General features: G+C 38.1%; 1 protein-coding gene across 3 annotated transcripts in view; it reads right to left on the reverse strand.

Moving 5' to 3' along the window:
- Nucleotides 1-2,341: 2,341 nt before the first annotated feature.
- The window catches only part of ELOVL7 (ELOVL fatty acid elongase 7), a 33,256-nt gene continuing 8,248 nt past the window's right edge, over nucleotides 2,342-27,349 (reverse strand). Inside the window, exons 2-8 of one of the 3 annotated variants that reach the window (XM_074856606.1) lie at nucleotides 14,933-15,026; nucleotides 12,445-12,635; nucleotides 10,035-10,115; nucleotides 9,569-9,625; nucleotides 7,702-7,807; nucleotides 4,779-4,915; nucleotides 2,342-3,489 (exon numbers count right to left, since the gene is read on the reverse strand). In XM_074856606.1, coding sequence (XP_074712707.1) covers nucleotides 3,286-3,489; nucleotides 4,779-4,915; nucleotides 7,702-7,807; nucleotides 9,569-9,625; nucleotides 10,035-10,115; nucleotides 12,445-12,635; nucleotides 14,933-14,996 — 840 coding nt within the window. In that variant the 5' untranslated portion in view covers nucleotides 14,997-15,026 and the 3' untranslated portion in view covers nucleotides 2,342-3,285. The remainder of the gene's footprint in view (nucleotides 3,490-4,778; nucleotides 4,916-7,701; nucleotides 7,808-9,568; nucleotides 9,626-10,034; nucleotides 10,116-12,444; nucleotides 12,636-14,932; nucleotides 15,027-27,349) is intronic. The other 2 variants (XM_074856608.1, XM_074856609.1) reach the window with 2 other exon arrangements.

The raw sequence follows: 27,349 nt of genomic DNA on the forward strand, positions 1-27,349 counted from the left end.
GGGAGCGTCTCCTTCGGGGCGACCCGCTGCAGGGGGACGTCTTGGCTTCCCAGAAGATAACATCACTTGATTTTTAGAACGTGCTGTTGTTTGTACTTACTCAGACAGTAAGTGGTTCAGGACAGGGGCCCAGGCTTAGGTTTGGAAAACAGTAAAACCACCTCAGTGAAATATTGAGGGGTGAATTGCCACCTTGATGAAGAGAATACAGCCTTTTCATTAATTTACAAAGGGAAGAGAAGGGGAAAAAATATCACACCAATTTCTTAGGAGACAAATAGGTAGTAATACCAGTGTTTCTCCTCCATCAAATCTAAGGAATTCAAAATTTCAATGCCATTCTCCTCATCATCAGTGAACATTCGCTCTATTTTGCTGTTACACTCCTCTTTCTAGCATAACTCAGATGTATAATACACTTCAGCATGTAAATTGCACAGTTTTTAGGCAGAAAAATTTAACTGTCCAGATTGTGTGATTCTCACAGGTTGCAACATTGTACGTAGAAAGACATAGTTTAGTAAATTTTCTACTGATGTCATGAGCATAGTTAAACTATATGCAACGTCTTAGGATACATCCATACGAGTCGCTGAAACAATGAATTCTCTTTCTCCAAATGCTTCATAACTACAGAAAATTAAACGAGTGTGCAAGAAATTATGCAGTAGGAGTCTGAAATGGCACTTGCCGACAGCCCACTGGATGATTAGCATCTCCAGTTTCTGCTCCTGATTATTAATTCTTAATCTCAAACTGAGTCTGGAGGCAGCTGGCTACTGTAAAACTGCTGGACATTCAGGTTTTTCCTGCCTCCTTTCTGTTCAGCACCTGCCCACGTGCTGAGCTGCTTAGTTTTGAATGTGTATAGTCTCAGCTCCTACTTAAACCCAAGTGAGTTTAAAGAATCAGTTGCAGATCTAGGTCTCAAATCAACAAACAAGCATCTGGCCCCCCACATCCAGCTGCAGGATGCATTCCTCCATGCATATTTATGGGGCAGGGACAGGGATATAATTGCAAAACTGGAGACCAGAACTAGGACCTTCACTACAAGCACAGGAGTCACCTGCAAGACTAGAGTAATGCCCACTTCCCTCCAGAAGAAGCAGAGTAGCATCATCCAGTTTACACTACCAACTAGCTATTACAGCTTTTCCCCAAAAGGCCTGCATTTCCCAAACACATTTGAACCTACAGGCTCAAGAAGGCCTAAATGAACCAAATTGCCCCACTTTCTTCATCAGTACTTACTTAATAAATTATTATATAAAAAGTAGGCACCATTCAAGATTTAAAAATATATCAGAGGCTAATCCTTTCTGTTTGAAAAAACAGCAATGAGCTTCTGTCTTTAGGAGATAATTCCCTCCTTTGGAAGTCAGGGGCATACACACAGGCTGGAGGCTGGCAGGGTTTGAGACTTAAGTCAGTGATTGCCTTTGCCACTGAAAATCTGTGTGGCCCCTGACCAGCATCCCAGCTGTCTTGGATTCTGTGCTAAAGCACCTCTCCACATGCACTGCCAGGCAGCCATATCTTAGCACTGAAGATTCTAGGATCAAGCATCTAAAATTCAGGAGTCATAATATACATCTCAAGCAAACCAAAAGCTTTCTGCAATCTATTTTCTATCTGCCAGGGCAGTTGAAAGCTACAGGGATTAAGTAGTGGAAAGATAAAATACAGGTTTTTTTGAATTTGTTTTATAAAGACTACCTGTATGTAATCTCATAAAAAGTCATCTGCAACTCATGTCCAAGATAAAGTTTAAATTTTTTCTAGCATTAACAATGCATCATAAATGTGAGTATTCCCATAAAAGTATTCAGGTAACAAAACTTACTTTCTTGGAATTGTACAACAGGGAACCAATTAAAACCTGTCCCAAAGTTTTGGGTATTTGAAAATCCCACAGATCAGATCAAGCACAACTCAAATATCACAAGCTGCTTCTCTGTTAGCAGTGAATATAACAGAAAACAGTACTTTTAAAGGTAACTAATCTGAACACCTTCAGCTCCTCATTTAGACGTCTGTTGCATGCACCAATTCCTTAATAAACCCATACAGTACAAATGTAACTTGCATACAGATAGCTAGGTCCTTTGATTTCTATACATGTGTGACCGTAACAATCTGCCTAACCATGGAAAACAACATACTGGAAAACTACATGGACTGGAGTCTTGCCCAGTCACCACTGCCTGCCCCACTCAGCAGCTCAAAATGGTACATATATTTTTGCCTAGTTCAGGACAAGGTAAGTGGTGCTATTAACGGAGAAACTTTAACCTTAAGTTGTTAAAAACAATAATAATAATGAAAAAAAACAACAGAAAATCTTTCTAGGCATGTATTTCAGTAGATAATGGAAATGGAAGAAAATAGAGCACAGTACAATCATGCTAGGTGACATTTAGGCTTCAATCAAAAAATTTTTTTTTAAAAACTTGAGGACTAAGATTTTGACTATCAAATTACAAGATATTTTTTTTCCTTCCTAAACAGCCTAGACTACCAATATCAAAATATAACCATAGATACATTGAATAATAAGTATATTAGGCTTCAGCCATTTTGATCATTATGCTACAAGAGTTCAGATAATCCCCAAATCAGTAGGTTCCTGACATTTAGAATAATATTCAAGTGAGTAGAGCATGAAATGAATTAAGTTATCTTAGTAAAAGACAGTATATCCAAAAATCTATGATCTTTGATGAAACACCATACCTTGACAGATTAACATACATTCCTTTCTTTAAAGTAATATAGTTTGTAAACAGATGTAGCAATGTTTATGTATTAACTATATTAATAAGCTTTAGATTCCATAAACAGTACTTACGGAAGATTCATTCTATTAATAAAATGCAGCTGACAGTCTCAGCAACTTACAACATTTAAGGTGAAGTAATTTTTTCCCCCTCGGTATTCAGACTACTCACTACTTGTCATACACATTTTAATTTTCCCAGTGAGTATCTTCATTTTCATGCATCTTCTAGACAGAGATCATCTATCCATTGATTTCTTATAGGATAGACATGAACAAGTTGTTGAAAAAATGCCTTTTTTTAAATCAGTGATCCATGCTGCTTCCCTGCTCCCCCAAATTCTGAATCCCAAATAACTTATGGTAAAAATACAAATTCTGTTTTGGAAGAAAACATACAAAATATACATCATGTAGTGTGTGCACCTAAATATCTTGATTGTCAAGTAGTGCAAGTTTCCAATTTGACATATACACTTTTTTGGTTTTAGAGACAAAAATTTTTTTCACTGATCTTTGCTGATCCCATTTCTTGCCATCTTTGGTAGTCTTTGTCCCTTTGTGTAAGCGTGGTACCAGAAGTGGAGGAACAAGACTAAAAACATAGAGCCATATAGCCAAATAATAAACATGAAAATTGGATACTGGTACGGACAATCATCCATGATGTAGATTTGTCCTATATGGCCTGTAATCATAATAAACTGGACCTGGAGAAAAAAAGGTGAAGAAAAGAAATACTTTTTAAATAAATGACAAACTTGCCACAGGAGTTTAGAAAGATTCAGCATAACTTGTATACAGAAAAACAGAAGGGAGGGGTCTTTTTAAAATGACAGATATGCACCTTTAATGCTCGTCTCCCAAAACCGTTACTTCACTGAAAAACACTTTCACAGAGTAAAGAAAGGTAAGTCCTGGGATGAACTGAATTACAAGCAGCACTGAGAAACCCATACTAGGAGAATGGGAGTCTGCTCTGGCCAGTTCGGAGAAGAAAGGAGGCAGACAGTGTTTGACCAGTGACAAATGGGAGGTTCCTTTAGAAAAATTAGCTAGAAAAAAACCCAAAAAGGTAACCATTACAGGGTTGGTGAATGTGAATTCCCACCTTCCTTGCACACTAGCATGTGACAGAAAGGCCTGCAGGTCCCCAAAAAACAATTTAATGGAAGATTTTTAAAAAAAAATTTCCACATGAACTCCAAGCTAATAATCTACTGCTAGTGCCTCCAAGACAAAAGGACTTTAAGTAAGTTACAAATATTCAAGCTAATTTGTTTAGAATTACACATGGTTATATGAACTATTCTATTAATGCCAAACCTGGTGCAAGCAGACAGCCATGGCTGCTTCTCCCTGCTCTTCTCCATCTTCCATCAGCATACTTGCTCAGGCCAAGCTAATTGTTTAGCCAGAAGCTGAATTTTGAAAATTTGGCTATTAAAAAAACTGGGCATGAAAAGCACCCACAGCACTAACCTTTTGAAAGTGATCTAAGGTTGATAAAACACTTAATGTAATTACTGCAAGAGTGGTTTTTAATGCTCTGAGTTAGAGAGAGGCAAATTCTCTAAACATAAAACATTTCCTTGTGAAAGAACACACATGAAATTCTAAAGAAATACTTTATTTCCTTTCCTCACTACTAGTCCCATGTGTATTCTGTACATTAATTATGTTTTCTTGGTGTAAACTTACATTCTAATCATTTTTACACAGGCAATGAGTTTTGTAAATATATTTATCAAGTACCGCATAACTGAAAAGATCATGTGTCTGAATCTGTGATTATAGTGAAAGCTGATGTCAGCAGATTAAATATGTAACTGAGGGGAGCTCACGACTTTTGTTTTACTCAATTAAAACATGAGTAAACTTTGTACCAACTGTAAGCTACACACGTGAACATAATTAAATGTACAAATGTATTGCATTAAGTTTGTGTTAGCCACAATCAGCTTTGAGAGGTGTTTATGTCAAAAAGAAAGTTACTCACAAGTTGTATAGTTGTCATGTATTTTTTCCACCATAAATATTTATGATAGGCTGGTCCCAAAGAACAGATTCCGTAATAAGTGTACATGACAACATGGACAATACAGTTCAGCAAAGCATGAAATGTTCCTAAACCACCTGTAGAAAACCAAAACATAGTAGTAGTATTATTGCATCAGGTATTTAGAAAGCCACCTCAGGTCCTAGTACTTTGTTCTGAGTCAGGGTAGAAAAAAAAAATATACCACAAAACCTACAGACCACCAATTCCGAGGAATTGTATCAGTTTTCTTTCTCAGAAAAGGCTTATTTAAGCATTTCCAAAACAGCTATAAAGCCTAGATGATCTAATACTCTGTAAAAGGTTTTAAAGGAATTTTTTGTTCTTTGGTTCATTTTTTATTATTTTTTATTAAAATATATACACAATGGAGATGCAGAGAATTTAGTAGAAACAGTATTCCTCCTGTTTTACACCTCTTTTCTAGACATAATGCTGAACTTTGCAAACTTCTGGAGGATAAGTAAAAATTCTCTCCCCAACACAGATTTCCAGATTCCTAGGGAAAGAATCACAGTTTCGGACAGTAAGTTTTTGGAATCATGACCTAAATGAGTGTCTCACAAATTCATTGTCCATCTCAAAAGCATTCTTACAGTGAAAAGGAAATTTAAGGCCAAGTAGCCCCATTTGGGGCAAACTCATGACTGAAGCTAGTAAGATAGGAACATTTCACAAAGCAAGTAAGGAAATACTTCCTTTTCCATTGGATCAACTGTGGACTTAGATGATGAAGTCATCTTATTTTAATGAACACAAGAAACTATAGGTAAAAATGATCCAAGAAGTGGCAGACAGCAAAGTATTTTTAAGAGAAATATGAACATGAAAATACTGAGCATCAGGAAGAAAACAAAATTACATAAAAGCAAACATTTAGTGAGGGGAAAAAAGGTAATTTTCCGTTAAGAATCAAGTTAATATAAAACATATTTTGTGACTTTAGTAGCTCACACTAATCTTCCAGCTTGATAGATAACACCTCCAACTGTGATTGCAAACTTTCTTTGAAACTTAGCTATTTGTATTTTTAAAAATAATTTGAGTGTTCTTACAGTTCAAACATACATACTTTTTTTGGCTTGTATAGTGAATATTCAGAAGAAAAAATAAATACTTAAAGCAGAGAAAAAACAACCTAATCGACAGTACAAAACTATGCTCCAAAAAGCAACAACATACATAAGCACCATTTTATAATTCCCTGTTTATATCAGATAAAAGAAGAGTCAGCATCTCCATTCAAACCCGTCGTTTTTTTACAAACAGGTTGAAGACTTGATCAATGTCACTCTTCAGAAGGACAAACAGTGATGAAAATGAATAGAAGGTAATCAGCAGCAGGACTGAAATGCTCGGAAAAAAAATGAAGTTATCACACAGACAACATTTGGAAAGATTAGTATAAAGATAAGCAATACAGTTGTAGGAATACACACAGCTCTGCATGAGTATGAGGGACTATTATTAGCAGAGGACAAAACAGTTCTTGCACACATTGCTGAAAGTATTTGTGAAATTATCACATGGGAAATTTGAATCTGATGCAAAATCAGAAGCCTGTAGCTGGTATACTGATCTGATGTCCAGATAAAAGGCAGAAAGTTAATCACCTATAAATGGAAACTTTTCAAGGTTGAAAAGGAGGGACTGTTAGTTGCTGGTTTTTGGTTTGGGTTTTGGGGTTGGTTTTTTTTTGCAAATCTATAAACACACTGAACTGTATGCTGAGAAAGCTATTCACAATTTCATCATTAATTTAAAATACCAGTTACTCGTGAACATTTGAGAATGACACGATTAAGGAACCAGCTTCCTAGTAACAGAAACTCGACAAACAACAGCAGAAGTATATCCTTTTATACACTAGGAAAATCTGCACACCGGACATGTTCAAAATATCCCATTTACAAATTTTCTGGACTGCTTTCTATTCATAAACAGATACTAACAGATCAGATTTAATAAGCAGTTGCTCTCTTCTTCTATTCATCACTGATTTTTCTGGGAGATAAAAACATGCCAGAGAACATGAGTGAAGAAACATGGACAAAACCCCTTATTTTTCAGTAGAAAAAACCCCACACACCTACTACAAATGGACTAGTAAAAGACTTCATTTCTCCACTCTGTGCTTATCAGACTATTCTCATGGCAAGCTATATTTATTAGTGGTGCACACTAATAATGTATCATAGGAAGATGCATGCATAGACACACAGAGCAGGAAAGGAGAAAGTGAAGGTAAGCTAGAAGTGGACAAAGACTTTCAATTCAGTACAATTCAAATAAGCTTCTGTAATAAGTAAGGTCCAGAAAAATATTTCTGTCATTTTGTGAAAGCCAAAGTATTAGATGTAAATAAACCCCAATTAAGCTACCTAAAGCCAGTAAAAAAAACCTGAATTCAAAGACTGAATAATTTCTTAAACAGGTGAGAAAAAAAAAATGTTAACACAGTCCTCCCGTACAACTCACTTCTTACATTTCAGGGGGACAAATAACTGTTGAAACTACTTCAAAGCCATCTGCTTCATACATCTCTCCTAGCACTTCTGACTTTGCAGTCACATCTCTTTTTCATGTAATAATGCTCTTTGCTTATATACAACTCTCTCCTCTGCACCTTCCCCCGCCATGAGAAACCAACACTGCACGAAATGCTGTTAAATAGGAAAGATGAGTACTCCCCACCCATTTAAATAATTATGATCTCAGATGTTCCATGAAATACTGCAGACATTTAAATTTAAAAACATTGAGGTTTGCAAGGTTTTTAATTCTGGTTTTTAAATATTTCTGTCCAGCATAATTAACTTTTACTACCAGAAGACAGGTACAACTTAAACTCTCTCCCCACTACCTGCAGCAAATTTGACTCCAAACCACCAGGTCCATGGCATGATGGAATGATGAAAGACATGCAGGAATGTGACTTGGTTGTTTTTCTTACGCAGCACAAAAAATATCTGAAACAGATTTTTAATGAACAGAATGTTACAGGAGATAATTAAGCCCAGCATACTGACAGAAAACTGTATGCATCAGTTTTCTCACTGGTTGCTCACTACTATACGTTTAAAAATTTTTCACAGTTGCAGTCTTGGGAGAAGGGAAACAGGCTCTGGATATGCAGGCTAGTTTTCAAAAAAAAAAATTAAGCCAGTATGTAAAATCCACCTGTAGAGTCTGAAAAGCCAGGGCAAGCTCTGAAAGCAAATGTCCAAGGTTGAGCCATCACCTGCATGTGCAACAGACAGCGTAAGATGGACTTGCTTGGATTGAGAAGTATCTAGAAGCATCAGAATTTAAGTCCCCTGAACTACTAATGCAAGGCCATTTGAGAAAATGAACCAAAGGACTAGCAACAGATAGAGACAGCAAAAAATGGTAAGTTACATAAATAGCACTTTTTATATATATATATAGAGAGAGAGAGAGAGCACTGACTTAGCTTCCTCTGGAAAAAGGCAAAATTGGACAAAATATATGTAGGTATTCTTAATCAATATTGACAAGCCACATTCTAAAGGACAGACATCAATGGTACTGTTAAGGGAAGACGGAGCAAGAAAACTCTAAGGAGAAGTCAGGTCATGCAAAGGGTAGTATCAAATGGTGAGCAAATGAACACAGAGGAAGTCTGATGTGCCAGGGAAAACATTTGGCAACAGCTGAATTAGACAGCTAAAAATTACTTTTGCAATAAAACCAAAAAGCTGCTGAGAAACAGGTACCTGATTGGGTAGATTCAAACAAACCAATTTTTTTATTAAATTTTTCAGGCCCAGGACTAATTAAAAAGGAGCAGTCTAACCAGTGGGTAGTGAGGGTAAATAGAGGACTAAACTTCTCAGGCTTTTCCAGTTTAGCATTCCTGGCCCTTCCATTACCATTCCATTTGGCCCAGTCAGTAAGATCTTCCAGTGGTGAATCATGGACATTTGCAGATGAAAGTCAGATGGCTAACTTTGCTCCCAGGGTGTAGAACATCCTAACTGCTCATGAGTCAGATCCTGAATCATCACTATTGTGCCCCACACAACAGGGCAAATGACATTGCAGCTGATTCCAACACTCAGAAGCTGGTTTGAAAATAGCTAAATCAATCCTACTAGGTGTCGGTCTCGGGAAGAAGGTAAGGCAGATGGCTGCTGGTGGTGAGCAAGGTCTGCGTTCTGCTTCAGTGCATTGCTGCTCAGACTTTCTTTGAAACAGGTTAGAGTGACAGCCTGATATCAAGCACATCTAAAGTCATGACCCTCAAGACATACACAGGAATTTAGACCAGGTAGGTATGGCAAGTTATGCTGTATTCAGAGCTGCTGATGCAAATGTTGCGAATGTGGAAGATAAAATCTGAAGATGACATGGAAAAAAAAAAATCAGCGTGATCAACACTGTTTATCATCTGCAGTGTTGAGACAATATTGCCATAGCACAACAGGGTAGTGTATTCAGCTGTTAAAGAGACAAGTTATCAGGGCTTCCTAAATCTTTAAAGGTGTGTTCCCTCATTAAAAATTTTCCTGATAACCAAGGAACAACAGTGTGATAAAACAGTAAGATGAACAGAGATAATAAGAGTAAACACCTTGATGGTATTTCAATAATGGAAGATAGGAGGACTAAATAAAAAGCAAATTGTGTCCCCAGCCCCCAACAGCACCAGTTCCTCTACTGTGAAAAGGAAACATCTCTACTTCTTCTATTAGGCTACAAATACTTACAGTGTCTAATAATTCAATGAACTTGGAAAAGTAGTAAAGCCAACAAGTTCGTACCATCTGCAAGAGCAAAAAAACAGAAATTGTCTAATCATAATAGTAATAAATAAAACTAAGTAGCTGCAGGAAAAATAAGTGACTAAATAAAGGAAAGTATTAGGACAAGTAAGTGGTGTCATAAAGTTGGCAGAAATATTTAAATGTACAGTTTGTTTGGTTTTTCTTTAAAAACACAAACCAATTTTTAATCCTGAAGGAATTTTAAAACCAAGAAAAACAAGCTAACAAATATGTTGCCTCTTCTCCCAAACAATCAACCTCTCCAGTTAACTCATGCTCTACATTATGAAAGAGGGCATTTCCATTTAGTGCATTCCACTCTACAACAGTGCATTTGGTTGTTCAAAAAGCATTTCTAAAAATAAAGTCAGTGTGGCATAACAATTCAGCTTTGTGCTTGGCAACTTACTCTTAGAGCTGTAGGTGACCTCGAGTAGTCAACAATATCGCACCGGAATGAGTACCCTGTGGCCCAACCTGACATAAGAAACTGAAGCAAAGAAAAGGGAAAGGGCAAAGACTTACTTCATGTCTTTTGAAAAATTCATTAATTTCGGATTACTATAGCAATCACTAAGCAGGAAGGGAAAACAATATTAAAAACTTGTTGAGTCATCAACCTTGTCAATCATGTGGTCTAGCTACCATGAAATCCTTTGCTATTGCAGATTAATGAATTTCTAATTCCAGGACTACACCTATAGACACGAACTTTCTCCTTACAACTATTATTGCAGCACTAGTAACTGAAGAGGAGAAACAGCTGCAACCCAAAACCAGAGTTAAAAAGGCAATTTACTGTGTAAATCAGACCACAAAAACAAATCAAAAATATTGAAATTTTGAAAGTTGCTATCACAGCCATCAACCTTAATACTGAAAAGAAACCAGCACAGCATCTTAATACTGAAAGAAAACCAGCACAACAGAAACATATGGCTTAATATCATTGAAGATAAGGAATGAATCAATATGCACTGTATTTTCAGTTATCATCGTTTCTAAAATTTTGCTTGAACTGCATGGTTCAATTAGTCTTTCACTGATAGAAGCGTGAGAAGCTAGGGTTTTACAATTGAGAGCACATGTATCACCAAAGAACTGCATGTAACAAATATAATTTAATCTTTTCTCTTTGAATACATTAAAGCTTGAACAAGAGCAACATTGTTAATATTATACTTGGCTCATTTCCCTGCCAGCTACTAGGACTACTGTATCTTATATCTGTTTATAAAGTGCTTCTCATCCATTGATCATCATCCACTCATGCACGATAGGAGGTTCAGCTCTCTTAACAGATGGAGGGTTTTAGTCCATTTAACTTCCTAAAAGAATCAGTTACTTAAATAAAACAAGATTTGAAACAACACCAAGACAGCACAATACTAAAACACCCACCAAATGGCTTGGTTCCAAAGAGGAAAAGAATCAGCTTTTTGCTGACCACCAGATAATAGCAGAAATTCAATCTGTTACACTCTATCCATGCATTCTTTCACGGAATTGTAACATGGAATTCTTGACAGCAGGTTAATTGAATACTGTCTTAGTGTCAGACACTCACAAAAGTTTAATATTGTTTTTGTTTCTGAGGGTTATAACCAAAACCAAACTTGGCACCAAATCACAAAAGGAAGTTTGGTGATTTTTCAAAATAAAGTCTAAATAGCAAATGCATTCATGTTGCCCACCACTTTCCACACAACAGTCATGACACAAAGTAGCTGCTCTGCCTTTAGAGTGCTGTTAGAAGAAATGTCAAGCAGTTCACTAACTCACTATGAAATTTATGCAAATCGAGCTAACAGAAAGGTATCCTGACAATTTGGCACAATAATCTGATAACTTTTCATTAGCAGTTTGCCAAATCTGAAATAGCCACATAGACAGATTTAACACAAAGAGGGTCAATGCTAGCATAGTGGTGCTTCACCAAGCAAATGTATAAGGCTATCATTCACACATTACTATTGTTAAATGGCTACACTTTAAAAAACAAGGAACCAAAAAAACCCCCCAACAACCAACCAAAAAACAACTCCACAAAAAACTCAGACATTAGCTATCTTAAGGTTTAAGGTTCTAAATTAAAGCTTCTACATAGTCTATACCACTACAGACTGTTAAGGATTTTTAGGTCATTCAACCCATAACACTATACAAATCAGGTCTTCCAGTCTTAAAGTCTAAATTGGCTACAAACTACAGCAAAATCTTAAAATACCTTTTGAGAGAAAGAGTATTTGCTATTTTGGGGTTGGGGGGCGGGGGGGGAAATATCAATGCTAAAGATTTTCATGGTTTGGGTGGGGTTTTTTGTTAGCTTTTTCACTGGTTTTGTTTTGGGGTTTTTTTAAAGGATGAAGATCTCCAACTTAGATTTTGTTAACTTCTGTCATTTAAAAGGCAGGTCTAACTGAAGATTTTTCCATAGTAAACACACTCTATACAGTGTCTGAAACATCAGTGTTGATTATCACGTAGTAGGGCAGAAACAATTACAACAGACTAAGAAAAAACACGTAGTCTGCTTTACCTGCTACAGCCCAAGGAAATTAAATATTATAAGAATTGTTAATTTTGTAAATTATATATAATGACACATAAAATAATTTACAATCTTTCTAGGTATGACATTCCCTTTTTTCAAGTGTCAGCTCAATTATTTTAGCATGTTGTAATGATATTCCTCCAAGCAATAATCAGAACAATAGTTTTTTTGAGAATTTCAGAGTAGGGATTATATTTATAAATTTATTAAAAGTTAGTAGACACATGAATTATATAAATACATTACAAATAAAAGTAGTACTTACTTCATAAGTCATATATAAAGAGAGGGCTACCACACTAAAATTATAAAATGCCATTATCTGCCTAAGTTCAAAAGGTTTTTTATTTTCCATGAGTTTGGGTCCCAAGGACGTGACAAAATAAATGTAGGTTCCAATGATAAAGGTTGTTGGAAAAGGGGAAGACATGAGTGGCCAGCCTTCCAGTCTTGGATCTAGAGGAGGGGGGGGAAAAAAAAGAAATCAGATCTTTCCAGTACTTACTAAATCCTGAAACAGTTACAGAAAGATACATAATTCTTAACGGTTTAGGTTTTGCTGTCACTGATGATGTTTCAGAGTCTGTTCACCTCAAATCCATACTGACTGGGTAACAAGATTTAGGACCTGTAGGATTCAATGCTTCTTTCTGCATCAATTCTTCACACATAATGAATAGAAGACACAGAATCATGAGTGACACGATTTTCTGTTTAGAGCTCTCCTTCATGAGAAGTCTGTTTTCACACATGAATGGGGTTCAGAGGGCAGCATAGGATGGCAGTGCACAAGTAGATCACCAAGGCTGTATTACCACATGAGACTTCATTCTTCTGGAAGAGCATGAACCTTATATCACAAGTTCAAGTCACAGAAGGGGAGTTGCCCCATTTTCAAGATCCTTGAGCTTTATAAGCAGTACGATGTTAGACTTAGTAAATACAGGGATTTTAAAGTCTGTCCCATCAGTTGGTATTCATAGCTTAGTACTTGAGGCTTGTGCCTATTCAGTCCAGATACATCACCACTTTCACAGCACTATGAAACACACACTTTCACATTACAAGCCTCCAAACTGCAAAAATGTTGCCGGTTGCTCTCCAGTTATCCTAGAAGTAATGCTGAGAGTCCTCCTCCTATGCATGCCCCACTCCCTTTCCCCCTAGCTGAGTCTGGCAGGTGCTCCCTGAGCTTCACCATGATTCCACTGCACCCTTCTGCAGTTCATCACCAAGTCCCAGCTCACCAAAGACTTCCACATTTCTCCATAAGCAGAACTGATATGAACTTCATGTTTTGGTTTGATTTTTTTTTAATTTTTATAAACTGACTTTTGGAAGATTCATTTCTGAATGACCCCAAACTTAATTATTGACTCAAACTGATGCTTTCATGCTTTGCTGCTGTATTTTGGGGATGAAATTAGACCACTGCAATTTTTATTAAGTGTGTAATTCATGGCTAAATGTCTTATGTTAGTGATTTTCAACCCACAGCAGTCAAGCAACCTATCACCCATTAGACCCTCTGATGTTGTTTACAGCCACTGGAAGTTTTAAAACAGACTAAGGAGGAAAGCACATTATAATGCTGCTCACAGCCTGAAACGTGCCCACTGCTGCTGCCCACAGACCAACAAGAGTTGTGAACCACAGCACTGGGCATCTGTATGTGTTGCAGCAGCAGGAAGAGAATCACCAGCTCTTCACAATCAACTGCTTTTTCTGCATCCACCCCTTGCACTGGTACTACCAAAACTTTCTCATTGGTCTTCCAAGCTTGATCCTGAGGAAACCATGTCCTGCCACTAACAGCATGCTACGAGATGCCAAATACAAGCATTGGTAGGCAGGGAGATGAGAAACTCAAATTCTGAAGTCATGGACACTGCAGCAGAAATACTCCCTCACCCAGCTCTGTCCCAATCCACTTCACTCCATGAGTCATACTGATAAAAATCCCTTCTCTGTTGCATGCTGTGGTTCTACAGAACAAGAGAAACGGTTCTCAGCTGTACTGGAAAAGATAAATTAGTAATTTTAGCAATCAAACCTTAACTGCTTCTTAAATTGTCTCCAGGAGTTAGCTAATCCCTGTCACTATGTGTCTACCACAGTGAGGAACACTCAGGAATGCCACTGTGACAGATGGGTCCTAACCCCAAAATTGACATGTTCTGTAATTTTTTGGTAAGCATGTAGAACTACAGAACAACATTAAAGCAAAGTGTGTTTAATATCCTCATACCAGTTGCAACAAGAGACTAACATGCCTTTTCAAAATAGAGTTAATTATTCTGAGGATTAATTTCAAGATACTGTAATTGAACAGGTTTTTTATTTCTTTCACTTTGCAAAAGCAAAATACAGTAACAACATGCAGCTAGCTCAATTAACTGGTAAAATACCATGGTTCAGTACCGAAGAGGAGTTCAAGCTTTCTGTTCAGCAGCACAGGAAAAACATAAACTCTGTATTCAGTCAAGCCAGAAGCTCTTACAGAAGAATCACTGTCTGCACTTTTAGTCTGAGGTTATACCTGTAAACTAGCTGAATTTTGCTTTTTTCCTTTTTTAAAACACAGAAACTAGTCTGTTCTTTATAGTTAAAAATGTCAATAGGTAACCTGGCAACTCATAGAAACATTTACAGGAAGACAAAGCTACTTTAAGTTGATAAACAAACCCAAAATAGCTACACATAGCTATTCAAAATTATTAAAAATTAGTAAATTTCAGAATTAAATGACTCACCGGCATCTTTAATCCATTCATCATACAGTAGTACAGCCTTTGATGTCAGATTGCTAATGGCCATTTTCACTTGATTAAGATTTTATGATGCTGCCTGCAGGAAAACAAACCAAAACAGAAATATGGATTTTTGAAACAAAGGTCAGTAAAGTGTTTTGGAAAAGATTTTCAGGAAACAGAATGGAAAAAAAATAGAGAGGGCTAACAGAGCACATGTGAAATACAGATCAGGGAGTGTTAGCTGACCACATCGCACTATGCTTGGGGCTAATTTATAGCTGAGCTGTTATGCACAACAATATGATTTCGTAATCTCTATATACCAAACAAGATGCTTCCATGCTATAAAGCATTATCTCAAGAAACCATGCTGTGGTTAACCATTACAGTTAAGAGGAAAATATAAATAAAGAGCAGCTGTTCAAATTCATTTTTATTACCATCTCCACCTAAAGTCCAAGTTACTCATATGTGTAGAAGTTCAGCTTTGCAACATGTACTATTGAAAATTTTAATTTTCGAAGAAGTATTTCTAAGGCAGGTGTGAGGGAAGAAAGTTGCCAATATGTCTGCATACTCCTTTTAAATACAATAATTAGCTATGTTATAATTAGAACACACTCTGATGAATCAACTGTTTCCACACCTGGATCATGAAGTGTCATAGCACCACTGGTAATACCATTAACTCACAAAAATTATCCAGCACATCCAATTTGCATGCAGTGCCACCTACATATGTAAAACTTTTCAAAGAAGTATGCTTATATGAATACTAATTTTTGCTCCAAAATCAAGTACTTATCAGCCCTTCTCTTGCCTCATTCCCCCTAGAAAATGCTTTTTAAAAATCACAGCACATTTGAAGGGTGTCTCTCCTATTCCCACTCAGTGTCTCACTTTGCCATATGACTTCTCTCCATACCCCTGTGCAATCACCTTTGTTAGTCCAGACTGCAGCACACCTTGAAAACTAGCTCCTTTTCTCTGGCTGCCCTTCTGCATCTCCTCCAGGCTAAGCCAGCTGCAGGTTTGGAGAGCCAGTTCTGACCTCATGATGGTAATGCATCTCTCTCCTCAGATCTCCCCACTATCACCTTCTCATTTGTCCTCACCTTAACACTCCTGAAAAATAATTTCACCCTTATTTCCACTTCTACAAGTACCTCCTGTTCACTGCCATTTCACTGGAGTTTTTAGGCATCTCAGAGTACACTACACCCACCCTTCATCACAAGATGCAACACAGAGAAGCTTGCCTTCATTGGAGTTCATCTGATCTACCCCTCCCCAATTCTCACTCTGCTACCCACTTGTTTTCCTGCTTGCACTTCTGTCCTGTGTCTGAACATCTGAAATCACCATTAATTTTGTGTTCAGAAAATATTCTCTCTGCAAGTCTCTTTGAAGTCCACATTTTCCAGCATCAGCATTTCCCAGCTCAATGACACTGCCTTTATGCTGACCATTTTTGTGTGCCCTATGTTTATATTACAATGTGTGCTGGCTTTGGCTGGGATAGAGTTAATTTTCTTTATAGTAGATAGCATGGAGCTATGGTTTGGATTTGTGCTGGAAACTTGGTAACACAGGGATGTTTTAGTTATTGCTGAGAGGTGCTTACTCAAGAGTCAAGACCTTTTCTGCTTCACACAACCCCACCAGCAACTAGGCTGGGGGTGCATGAAAAGTCAGGAGGGGACACAGCTAGGACAGCTGACTCCAGCTGACCACAGGGATATCCCAGACGATATGACATCATGCTGAGCATATAAAGCTGGGGGAAGAAGGAGGAAGGGGCAAAGGTTTGTAGTTAGGACATCTGTCTTCCCAAGTAACTACTACATGTGATGGACCCCTACTTTCCTGGAGATGGCTGAACATCTGCCTGCCAATGGGAAGTACTGAATCAGTTCCTTGTTTTGCTTTGCTTGTGTGCATGGCCTTTGCTTTACCCTGTCTTTATCTCAACCCACCTGTTTTCTCACTTTTACTCTTCTGATTCTCTCCACCATCCCACCAAGGGTGAGTGAGTGAGGGGCTGAGTGGGGCTTAGCTGCTGGCTGTTGTTAAACCACAGCACAACGTTTGCTACAAAGCTCTGTATTTATAAAGGTGCTGGCAAAATCAGATGCAGGGGATATCTTCTTCCTTTTCTGATGGAAATTTGAGTGACCCTCTTCCTTTTGGCACTAGCAATCACACAAGAGAAAAGATTTTATGGGTAGAGACAAATTATAAATATCCCTGCCATCTTGCTTTATAAGCCAAACTATGGATGATAATCAAACATACAAAACCCAACCCTGACCTCGACACCAGGTGCTTCAGACTGCCCGACTACGACAGCCAGGCAACTCAGCTGTAAGTAACTGGTGCTGTGGGGAAGTGTTAAAAATCTGTATTTTATAAATAATTATTTTATTGGTTAGATTGATTACAGTAAGTTATCCTTAAAATCCAATATTCTTTCCATTTCGGTCTCAAGAGAACAGTCTATCAAGAGGCAAGGCATGGCAAACAAGGTACCTTGTTCAGTGGTTATAATGATATTCTACCAAAGCCCACAGACACCTTGTGCACATTATGGCTCAATTTTTCAATAAACATATCCACTGAATACAAATCACATTACATTTAATCAGTTCTTCAATAAGAAAAATAGTTTACCAATGTAACTGCCAGTCAGTTTTCTTGCTCTCATTCTGATGAAGATGGTACTGGAACTCAGACTAGCTAGCTCAACACGCTGACCAAAACCTAAACGTGCAACCTAACTTAAACCTTATCACGTAGGTTAAACATGTAACCTACTGCTTCAAAACATGTTCTCAAAAAAATCCAGAAAATTCTGTGCAGATGATGGCTCAAAATGAATTGCCATTTATTATGGGTTTGGGGGTGTTGATTGACTTTTCCCTCTTACAATGCAAACCTCTCATTCTGACAACTGCAACCTCACAAATAGACAATTCTTTACATTTATCCACTTAACTTGTCAACAACCTTAATTTTGTGTTAGGACCCAAACATGCTGCTGGTGTTTAAATAGCAACTCTTATGCCTGTTAGGCACTAAGACCAAAAGCAAGCTTATTTGGAACCAGACTACTTCCAATATATTACTTCTGCTCATATTAGAAAGGCAGCAGATGAAAATAGTCAATCTTCACATTTCCCACCCCCTCCCATACTGACAGAGACACATTTGTCCCACCTCTCCTGACCCCAGCACTCACAGCTCTTCTCCCTTTAAAATATTTCACAAGAGCTAAAGGCAGTACAGGCTCTTAGACTTCAACATTTATTTTCTGTTCATAACCAAGCAAGCAAGATACAACTCCCCAGCAGTTGCTAAACCTACTCTGAAAAGTTTTCACCACTGAGTTACTATCCTGAGAGAAGGATATACCAGAGAGCAGCCACAGCCCTGCCACCATACTGACTGATCAATTACTCTGAATCTGGAGGTAAGCAAAGAACAATAAGTTTAATTATTTTAAGGGTAGCAGTAATGTGTGCAAGAAAGACAGTTCTGTTCAGAACTTTTCTACAGTTAAGATTTATTCAAAATCAACTTTCATATATAACACCACTACTTTACTTTCACTGTGCTTTACAATTCTACTTATTTTCTTAACTTAGCTAGCTACCTAGTTTTCCTTTGTAAGTTCATTTCTATGAACAACTGTTCGCATTAATGTCAGGTTTTCAGGATTTTTTTGTTTGTTAACTACCTACAAGTAGGGTGAATGGCAGCATGGAAGGTATTTTGTCTTATCCTGTTACACTTACTTCACACACAAATTCCAACGTGCTGGAAAATAATACAACCAAACCTTGGGGTTTTTTTTAAAAAAAAAAATATAGAAGAGTAAAAAACCCCACACACAAGATAAACAACTAGCTTCTGCTTCAGGAAAAAAAAAAATTTTTGGAAGACTGCTTTTTTACAGTACAACCATGCTCTTAAGTAGTAACCTGATAACGCTTTGACCATAATACAGTCTTCCATAACATTTGGCAGTTCTGAAGTCTACAGAACTTATACTCTAAATGTGAGACTGGAAATATTTGGCCTGAAGGGACAAAGACTGAGGGGCAGAGAAGGCCATTTGTTAAATATACAGCTTTAGTCCTTCATGCTGTAAATTCATCTGCAACATTAAGCATTTTTATAGCCACAGTTCAGTCAGGAAAATATGCATTTAGTTTACATACCTGCTAATCTACTTACAGAATCAGCACATCTGCACTTTTACTTCTAATGTTCCACTTTCTGCTTGTAACAAAATTTAAAAATGCAAGTAAAATGCACTAACAATAGGGAACTTTTTTTTTCAAATGCAGTGTCTAGATTGCAGTAAACTCTCTCAAAATTAGGGAAGTCACACTAGCAGACTCATTTTCAAAATTAGGTTATTTTAAATGACATATTGGAAGCAATTTACATGAACTTAAAAAAATGCAGTCATATAAGTTCAGTCTGCCCGGCTTGAAAAATACTAAAGAACATAGAGGCAGTCCTTTCAAGCACACACATCTGGGAAATAAGCACTGAAATTACCTCAAACACATGTGCAAGGTACTCAGCTGTTAGAAAGAAATAAGCCCTATTTTTCTTTTTTCTCCTTTTTATTTAAAAATGTCAATGGAAGTAATATTGTGCACCTAGGTTCAAGTCAGCTGCACAAATATAACTTCTGGAGACATCTTTAAACATATGTGTCTTCACCATTATAAAAATACAGAGTGTAAGTGAGGCAAAGGAGGGAAAGGGCTGTGTTAAAAGAGCAAGGTAATTTGCTGGCCTCTGGTTCCCTGCAGCTCAGCAGACAGCTGAAAGAGGCCACTAACTGGAGCTGAGTTAAGGCATACAGCTTTGCAGAACCAATTTCAAGTTGGACCATTACTTTTACTGGAGAGGCAAGGGTAGGTAAAATCATTTACACCAGCCAAAAATGCCACAAATACAACAGCAAACCATATGAGAATGCCTCATGATGACAAGTAGTAGGCAATGAGTTGTTGGAAGTACTCAAGTTTGGTTAGCACATAAAACTATTAGTGATTCTTGTAATGGGAATTACTGGTATGCCTCAAACATTCCTTATTTTTAAATGAGAACAAGAAGTTTCTCACATTTCTTTGTTTAACCCACATGAAAGATATTTGCCATTCCTGATGCTTATTTATTCCCCCACATAGTTTTTAAATACTAGAGTAGATGTCAAGATCTGCTTTTAAATAGTAATTTTACAAGTGTTACATTGATGGCTACTGAACAAAACAAGCAAACAAAAGAACCTGACAGAAAACCAAGCAAAATTAAACAATCTAATGAAAGCTCCATCACTTCAGAAAAATTATTCTAAAACTCAGTGGGAACTTAAAACACTTAAGTGAAGGATTTGCATTAGAGAAGAAAGCTAATTATTACAAAGACAGACAAGCTACTTTTACAGGGAACCCTTAGCAGAAGAGTAGAGAATATGACAATGCGGTACAGACTTCAGTGGGATAATTTCCGCCCAAGACAGATCCCAAAAGCAAATGTTCTGGAGCATTACCCCCTGGCCCAACAAGCAGGTAATGACAGGGGGACCCTCCACCCCACAGAGCCCACTGGAAGATGGGGAAAGCCTGCAGAAAGCAATGGCCCATGCAGATCTCATTTCAAAATGATAGCTTAAGAAGTGACAGTAATATTGGCTCACATTGAGGCACAATTATGAAACTTTCATGTTTCAGAATCAGTACTATTCTTAATTCTGCTCTTAAGTTCAGAAGGCAATTAAATCAAAATGTTTCACAGATGGTATCTTGAGCTTTACCTGGGAAATACTGGCTCTGCCCTTCCTATTTCCCAAGGCTGTGTGCTTACATAATTGCAGTTATTTTAACTACATTACTCCCTTATGCCACATGGCAAACGTACATGCTGCCTATTACATTTGATGGATTACTCACCTATATTCTGCAACAAAGCTTTAAAATTTAGCTGGGTGTCGTCTGTTGTTATGAATTTCCATGAGAGAAGTTTCCATCATCTTCCCCATCCTTTACGTCTTCTCTCAACCACCCAGCCCATTTTTTGAAAGATTCATCTCACAGTCAAGTTGGCTACATCCTGCTTAGCATTAGGTGGCCTTTTCTTTTTTGATAATATTGCTTTTAAACACTGTTCCTGTTAGATAACAGTTCTGGCCAAGTGAGTGACAGAAAGAAGGTAGGCAAGGCAGCTCTACACAACTGAGGTACTTTGAGAAATTTCCAAGTTTTAAGAGATCTATTAGTTAGTCATTACCTTGATTAAGTGTCAAACTTTGTCTTTGAAGCAAGTCCACTCTAAAACAAAAATCGTAACTCCTTAGAGTGCATCAACAGTATCTGCATGTATATTATAGAGTAGACATTGGGGAGAGATTAGAAAGTTTCAAAATAAATAAAAATTCCTTCTAAAAAAGTGGAGATCCCAAAAACAGATGAAAGAGGTTTAGAAACTATTATGAGAACATCTACCTGTAAAATTCCCCATTGGAATTATTCAATAAGAGATCTAATACACTCACCCCTTACTGAATTATTTACACAGCACCTCTTTATTTAATGTTTTGCTTTTCAAATTAGCATCAAATCTGTCATTCACCAAAGCAAATAAAGCAGTCTGTAAACAGCAGAGCTAGTGAAAAGACATTTCATTTCAATCACACTTCAGATTGGTTTTCTGCCAGACTAATGGATTTCCCATTCTGATGTTGGGTAAAATAAAGACTAATTTGTATTTCCTTCCACACCTGCCTATATATTGATAAAAGAACTGATACAGCAGACTTCACAGCAAGGCTAAACACTGGCAATAGGCGTAGAAAAGACCCTTCCTATGAGAATTATTTCAAGGGTACAGCCCCATTGTGTACCCAACTCCAAGCCAGAATCACATGGGCATTCTCCTGGTCCACATACACTGATCCACTCACCAGCAACAGCTGAACAGAGAAGCCCCAGTGTACAGTCCCACAGCATCACTGCCAAAGTTTGGTCTGGTCCTCAGACAGCTGCAGGATAAGTCACAGCAGCTCACTGACCCAACTGAAAGCTTAGTCTTTTGAGAAAAAACTATTTTTCAGTCAACTTGGACCTGAAAGGCTGAACGGGCTTGTGCAAAGGAAACATTGAGACACATGGACTGGGATGTCGCAGGCAAGGAGAAAGTTGGGAGGAGCAGCCCTATCATAGATCCCTTTAAACTGATAGTGAAATGACATAGGGTGGACATAGGATCATCATGTTCAGTCATGCATACTCATAGACAAGCATGTACTAGATCCATAGTCAAGCAGTTCACACACTGCACTTCAGCAAGCCATCACCACCCATCAAAAGCCACAAGGGACACTCTACAACATGAGAACCAAAGCCACAAAAATTACATTGTGCTACAGGAAGGCAGGAAAATATCTGGCATCGCCAGTACCTTAAATGCATCACCTGGGGTTGCAGTAATGCATGTGAAATCTTAGGGACTAATGTCCCACATGACATAGAAAGACACATCAAGTCCGAACAGTCCCTGCAATCATAGCCTGGAAGGAAGTTTCTTTACAAGTTTGAACCCAGTTATCAGTTTAATTCAAGTATGAGAAAGACTTTGGGCAGGCCCCTGAAAAGACTCCTACTTTCACTTGTGAAGTGAACACCATGGACATCAGTGTATCTTCCCAAGGCTTCTCTCCCCATATTGCCAATCTTTCAGAGAAAGGCAAAAACATAAGCAGGGGGAAAAGCTCCTAGAATTTTAACTTATCAGTACCCCCCCCTGCCTTTACCAAAAACTCTTCACTTGAGCATGTGCATGTCAGCCATCCTGCAGTCAACTAGTCTCACCTGCCTACTCTGCTGTGGTGAGTAGTTCCTGCACCCAGCTTAGGACAGAAGCTCTTTTCATTGGTCCTCCAGTGCATGACTTGCATTTGGTTCTTTTAAGTTTGATTCTGGCTCAGTAATGCCAGCTCACCTAGCCCTGCCTACATGGCGAGCCCTGTGGCACATAGTACATGACAACTTTCACCTAAAAGTGAAATAAGGCTCACCTATGATGTAATTCTCACTTCCATTATGATATATCATTAAGCTTATCAAAGATTTTTGTCAAAGTATTGATTTAGTAATTGGACCATATCCAACTCATGTTAATCTCCTCCTTACCCAAAGGACTTAACAGATTCTCGTTTTTCCTCTTTGCTTATTATGTAACTGGAAAACTTTCAAGACCAGATCAACTTAACTTTGGGTCAGTTTAAACAGGCTTTCACAAAATGAGAACCAGGGGCTAGAGAGCAGTAACACAATCTACTATTTTCAGCTGTGCTACACAATCACACTAACTCATACACCCCGTGCTCCTAGTCATTCCTCTACAAGCCAACATCTCTGTAACATGCTGAGCTTTTAACCATTCTGTTTTTTTTTTCCTCTACAGCAAAGACAAAATATATGTAAGAATTACTTACAGTTGTGGTGTTTTTAAAGTGCATACACATCATTAGTAACCAAGCAAACCAGAATACAAAATTCTGTACTGAACTAGAGGGGTAAGGAGTGGTATCCACCTGCACTGCAAAGATAGCAGAGTCTGGGGTTTTTAACCTGCACAGGAAGTACATTATTTTTAAGATACAATTTATAGGTAAGTTCTAAAAAGGTAGAGGGAGTATGAGTGCTAACTAAATACTTTGAATGAAAGGGGTCAAAGATGTCTGATGACATCAAAAGTTTGCATTTTATAAACCTAAAAATGAAGAGGCTTTGTGGATGCATCCACAAAATAGGACTAGTGACATTTAATTTCTTCTCATGGTGGTGATGAAAATTGCTTCTTTTGAATACATACTGTAGTTATTTGAATGCTTTGGTAAGACTCTTCAGCTTTCTACTGGACACCCCTTTCAAGGTGAAGCATATGGAATGCAAGTAAGAGCATCCTCATATCAGTTACATCAATACCTTCCCAACATACCTGACAAAGGGCGGGCCACAGTAAAACAGACTCAGCTAACATTGCCAAGATCCGTGATCTGTCTAAAGCTCTCCCTCCTTCTCCTCTGTGAAACCATTACCCGCGGTCTGTATCATTCTTGAATCTCCAGGCAGGATGGCTTAGAGTTGACTATAGTTATGAGTACTATAGCTTGTATCTACCTGTCTGATTAAAGTAGCCCATGTCAAACTATGAGAAGGGATGTGAGACCATTCTCTTCCTTCTGCAGCAAGCTGAGTCACAATTGGCTCCCTCATGTCATCTATCATCATTAACAGTTAAGAGTTAATGCATTATCTCATACATTCAATTCATTACAGTAGAAGCAGTTTGTTACCAAGAACCAGTAAAGAACTTAGTTTGTGTTCACCCATCACTTAATAGAACAATGAAATAAATTGTCATGAAATAGTCACAGTGGGGGGCACTCCACTCCATGGAAGCTAAACAGGGAAAGAAATGCAGAGCTAGACTTCAGCTTCCAGTGAAGACTTCTTAAAACAAATGGAAACATGACTTGTTGCACAGCTAACATCTTGCTAATCTAGCCAACGCCAATGGATAAAAAGCAGACAAGCCCTCTTACTTCAAAAACATCCTGTAACCATGTAATCAATGGCAATGTACCTGTAGCTATTCAGCACTAAAGAAAAATAAATACGGAAAGATTAGACCATAAATTTCACCTGTGGTAGACAAAGACAGGGAGACAGTGCTCTTTTGTAACATAAAAGTACGGTAGAAAGGAGTTTCATAGGAAGGGGAGATAAAAAGATATATGTAATTACCTTAAGAACATAATATTCACCTTAAGAAAGAAGAGATGAGCAAGTGAAAAGCCTTCATTATCAAAGGAAGAGGTAATTTTTACACTCACATCTTGCCTAGCATACGCTCAACTCAGCTACTGCCACTGTAGTTGCTGTGGCAAAATGACATTGCAAAGTCAATGTCATTTTATGGAACTTTTATTGCACCATGTAATCTTGCTGGGAGTTGCAACATACTTTTTTGTTCACTCTTTAGTGCAGCAACTTACAAGAGCTGGACTGCTCCCACATCACTCTCTCATGCTGAGGCTAGCTAGCTAATTTCCTTTACCATTGTTTCCCACTGCCTTGCACTTGCCCAACTTACCCACCCTCTGGGTCCTAGGTGGTTATCCTAGGCAGCGAAATAATGCACCACTCCTGCTCCAATTTTGCGTGCACTGCATTAGGCAGACATAAATTCTAAAGGCAGCTGACCTAGAACTGACATCCCACCACCTTTTTTTAAGCTACAATGCAGCATAGCAGACATACTGTCGAGCACTGTAAACATCAGCAACTGCATCCTCCTTAGGAGGCTCTTTCAAAAGAAAGCTAGAACCAGCTGTGCCCACACATTCTGCAATGACCCACATAGACCACCCATGAACTTTGGCAAGTGTGATGCAGGCAGTGGCTGCATAGCAAGAGGTGACGGCAGAGCTTTAGGGTGACAAAAGCCATGTTAAAGGAAATCTGTGCTAAATGTTTTAAAGTCTCAAAACACTCCCCCTACCCCAATAAGCATGCTGACAGTATCATAAAAAAAGCTGCCGCTCCCAAATTCAGTCTTGGCACATCAACTACTGTTGTGAATGCGCTTTCTGGAGTGCTCCAGGAAGCTACTACACTGCCACATCCTAAATCTTTCCAGTCTGGAGCTGGTAATTTGTACAGCTGCAGTTGGAGGTTCCAAATCACAGAGGGATATGCAAAGAGATATTAAGGCCTTGGGTTTTTGCTTTTTTAGCTGTTGAAATCAACATTCTTCAGCATGATGAAAGGTCTAGTTAATCACTACAAAACATACTCAAGAATATCAGTGTCAGGCAACCCATGAAGGCACATTATACCATTGTTTGGAGACTCAGGCCTCTCCGCCAGAACAACTAAACAGAGTAGTAAGAACATGAATAGACTTCTAATTTCTCCCAGTGCTCCTGTTTTTTCTCCTGCATCCCAAAGAAAATCTCCACTTAAAAAAAAATAATTAGTTTACACTTGACCAGTTACTGCAGAAGTGAAATATAGTTTCAGAAATGGAGGTGAAGTGGAAAAGCCAGGTGTTTTCCCAGTAAGTGCCTGTTGATGTTGAACTCTGTACTTAAGGGAGGAATCACAGAAGGACGGAGAACAGATGGCAAAGAGACATCTGAATGTTAGGGACAGCTGGAGGAAGTGACCCTGCAGACTCATCCTGCAGCCAAAGCCACTTGTCAAGGTTGCATTGTGCTTATATTTTGAGTCCAGGGATGAATTCATGGAAATTAGTATATTATAAAACCCCATTTGATTTTGTTTGAGTAAGCTTTTGGGTACTATTCAAGCCATCTTGAATGCTCTTTACACTACTTCATGGTTGATAACTTTCCACAGCATCCTTCCCTTTTGAGGTGTCTGCACCCCTTAGAGAGTGATCCAGTTTGACAGAGGTTGGGCACACGGTGTGAACACAAGAATGGGGGCACCTTTGCTTCGACTCAGTACTAACAGCAGTTCCAGAAACACTTTTTCCCGCTTGCTGTGCAGGTACCCTCCTAAGGGCCACAGAAGTGCTGGACTTCCAAAGGGTTCCCATGAAAGCCCTGGGTGTCAGGACTTAACAAACAGTATTGAATAGGAACATTCATAGCTGCCTACAAGCATTAGAGAGAGGAAACATACAGTCAAGATGACTCAGAGCAGTTAAAGGCCTATGGAGACAAATGAAAAAGGTTGCTCCAAGGGCAAAGCAATGCTGCATGGGACAGTACCCAGATGACAACTTAAGCTCAAAAGCTTACATGAAAACAAAACTCTTCATCACCAAAAAACATTGTTGATTAGCAAAATTGTCTTACAACATTTTTTAAAACCAGATCCTTTTATAAAAATCCAATTTTAAAAATATCAGTCATTTGTTCAACTTCCAAGCAATCAGCATGCAGGAGTTTGCATAATACAAAATGCAAAGTAGACACTGATATTATGTGCAAAATATATTAATGCCATTACACAGCTGTGAAGGTTTACTGCTGCTCCAGATCTAGTTAGCTAGACCTTAGTTCCTTTGCTAAGCGGACTTTTTAAGTTTTCATTATTTTGCACTTTCAGGAAGCTCAAGAAGAGCGTATAAAGCAGCATTATGCAGGCTGTGAGTTTGTAACAGTTGAGCTTTTTAAAATCAGCTTAAAACAAATAACTTCACAGAAGAACAGAATGAAACACCACATTAAAGCACAGGTTTAATCACAGGTACGGTGTAAGGATTTTCCATCTTCTATCAGTATTTTCCACTACTACAGTAGAGTGTGGTTTTTATCATCTTTCCAAGCATTCAGAGACCACCCAGGACCACAAGACATCACTG

This window comes from Strix uralensis, chromosome Z, assembly GCF_047716275.1.
Source record: "Strix uralensis isolate ZFMK-TIS-50842 chromosome Z, bStrUra1, whole genome shotgun sequence".
Taxonomy (NCBI): domain Eukaryota; kingdom Metazoa; phylum Chordata; class Aves; order Strigiformes; family Strigidae; genus Strix; species Strix uralensis.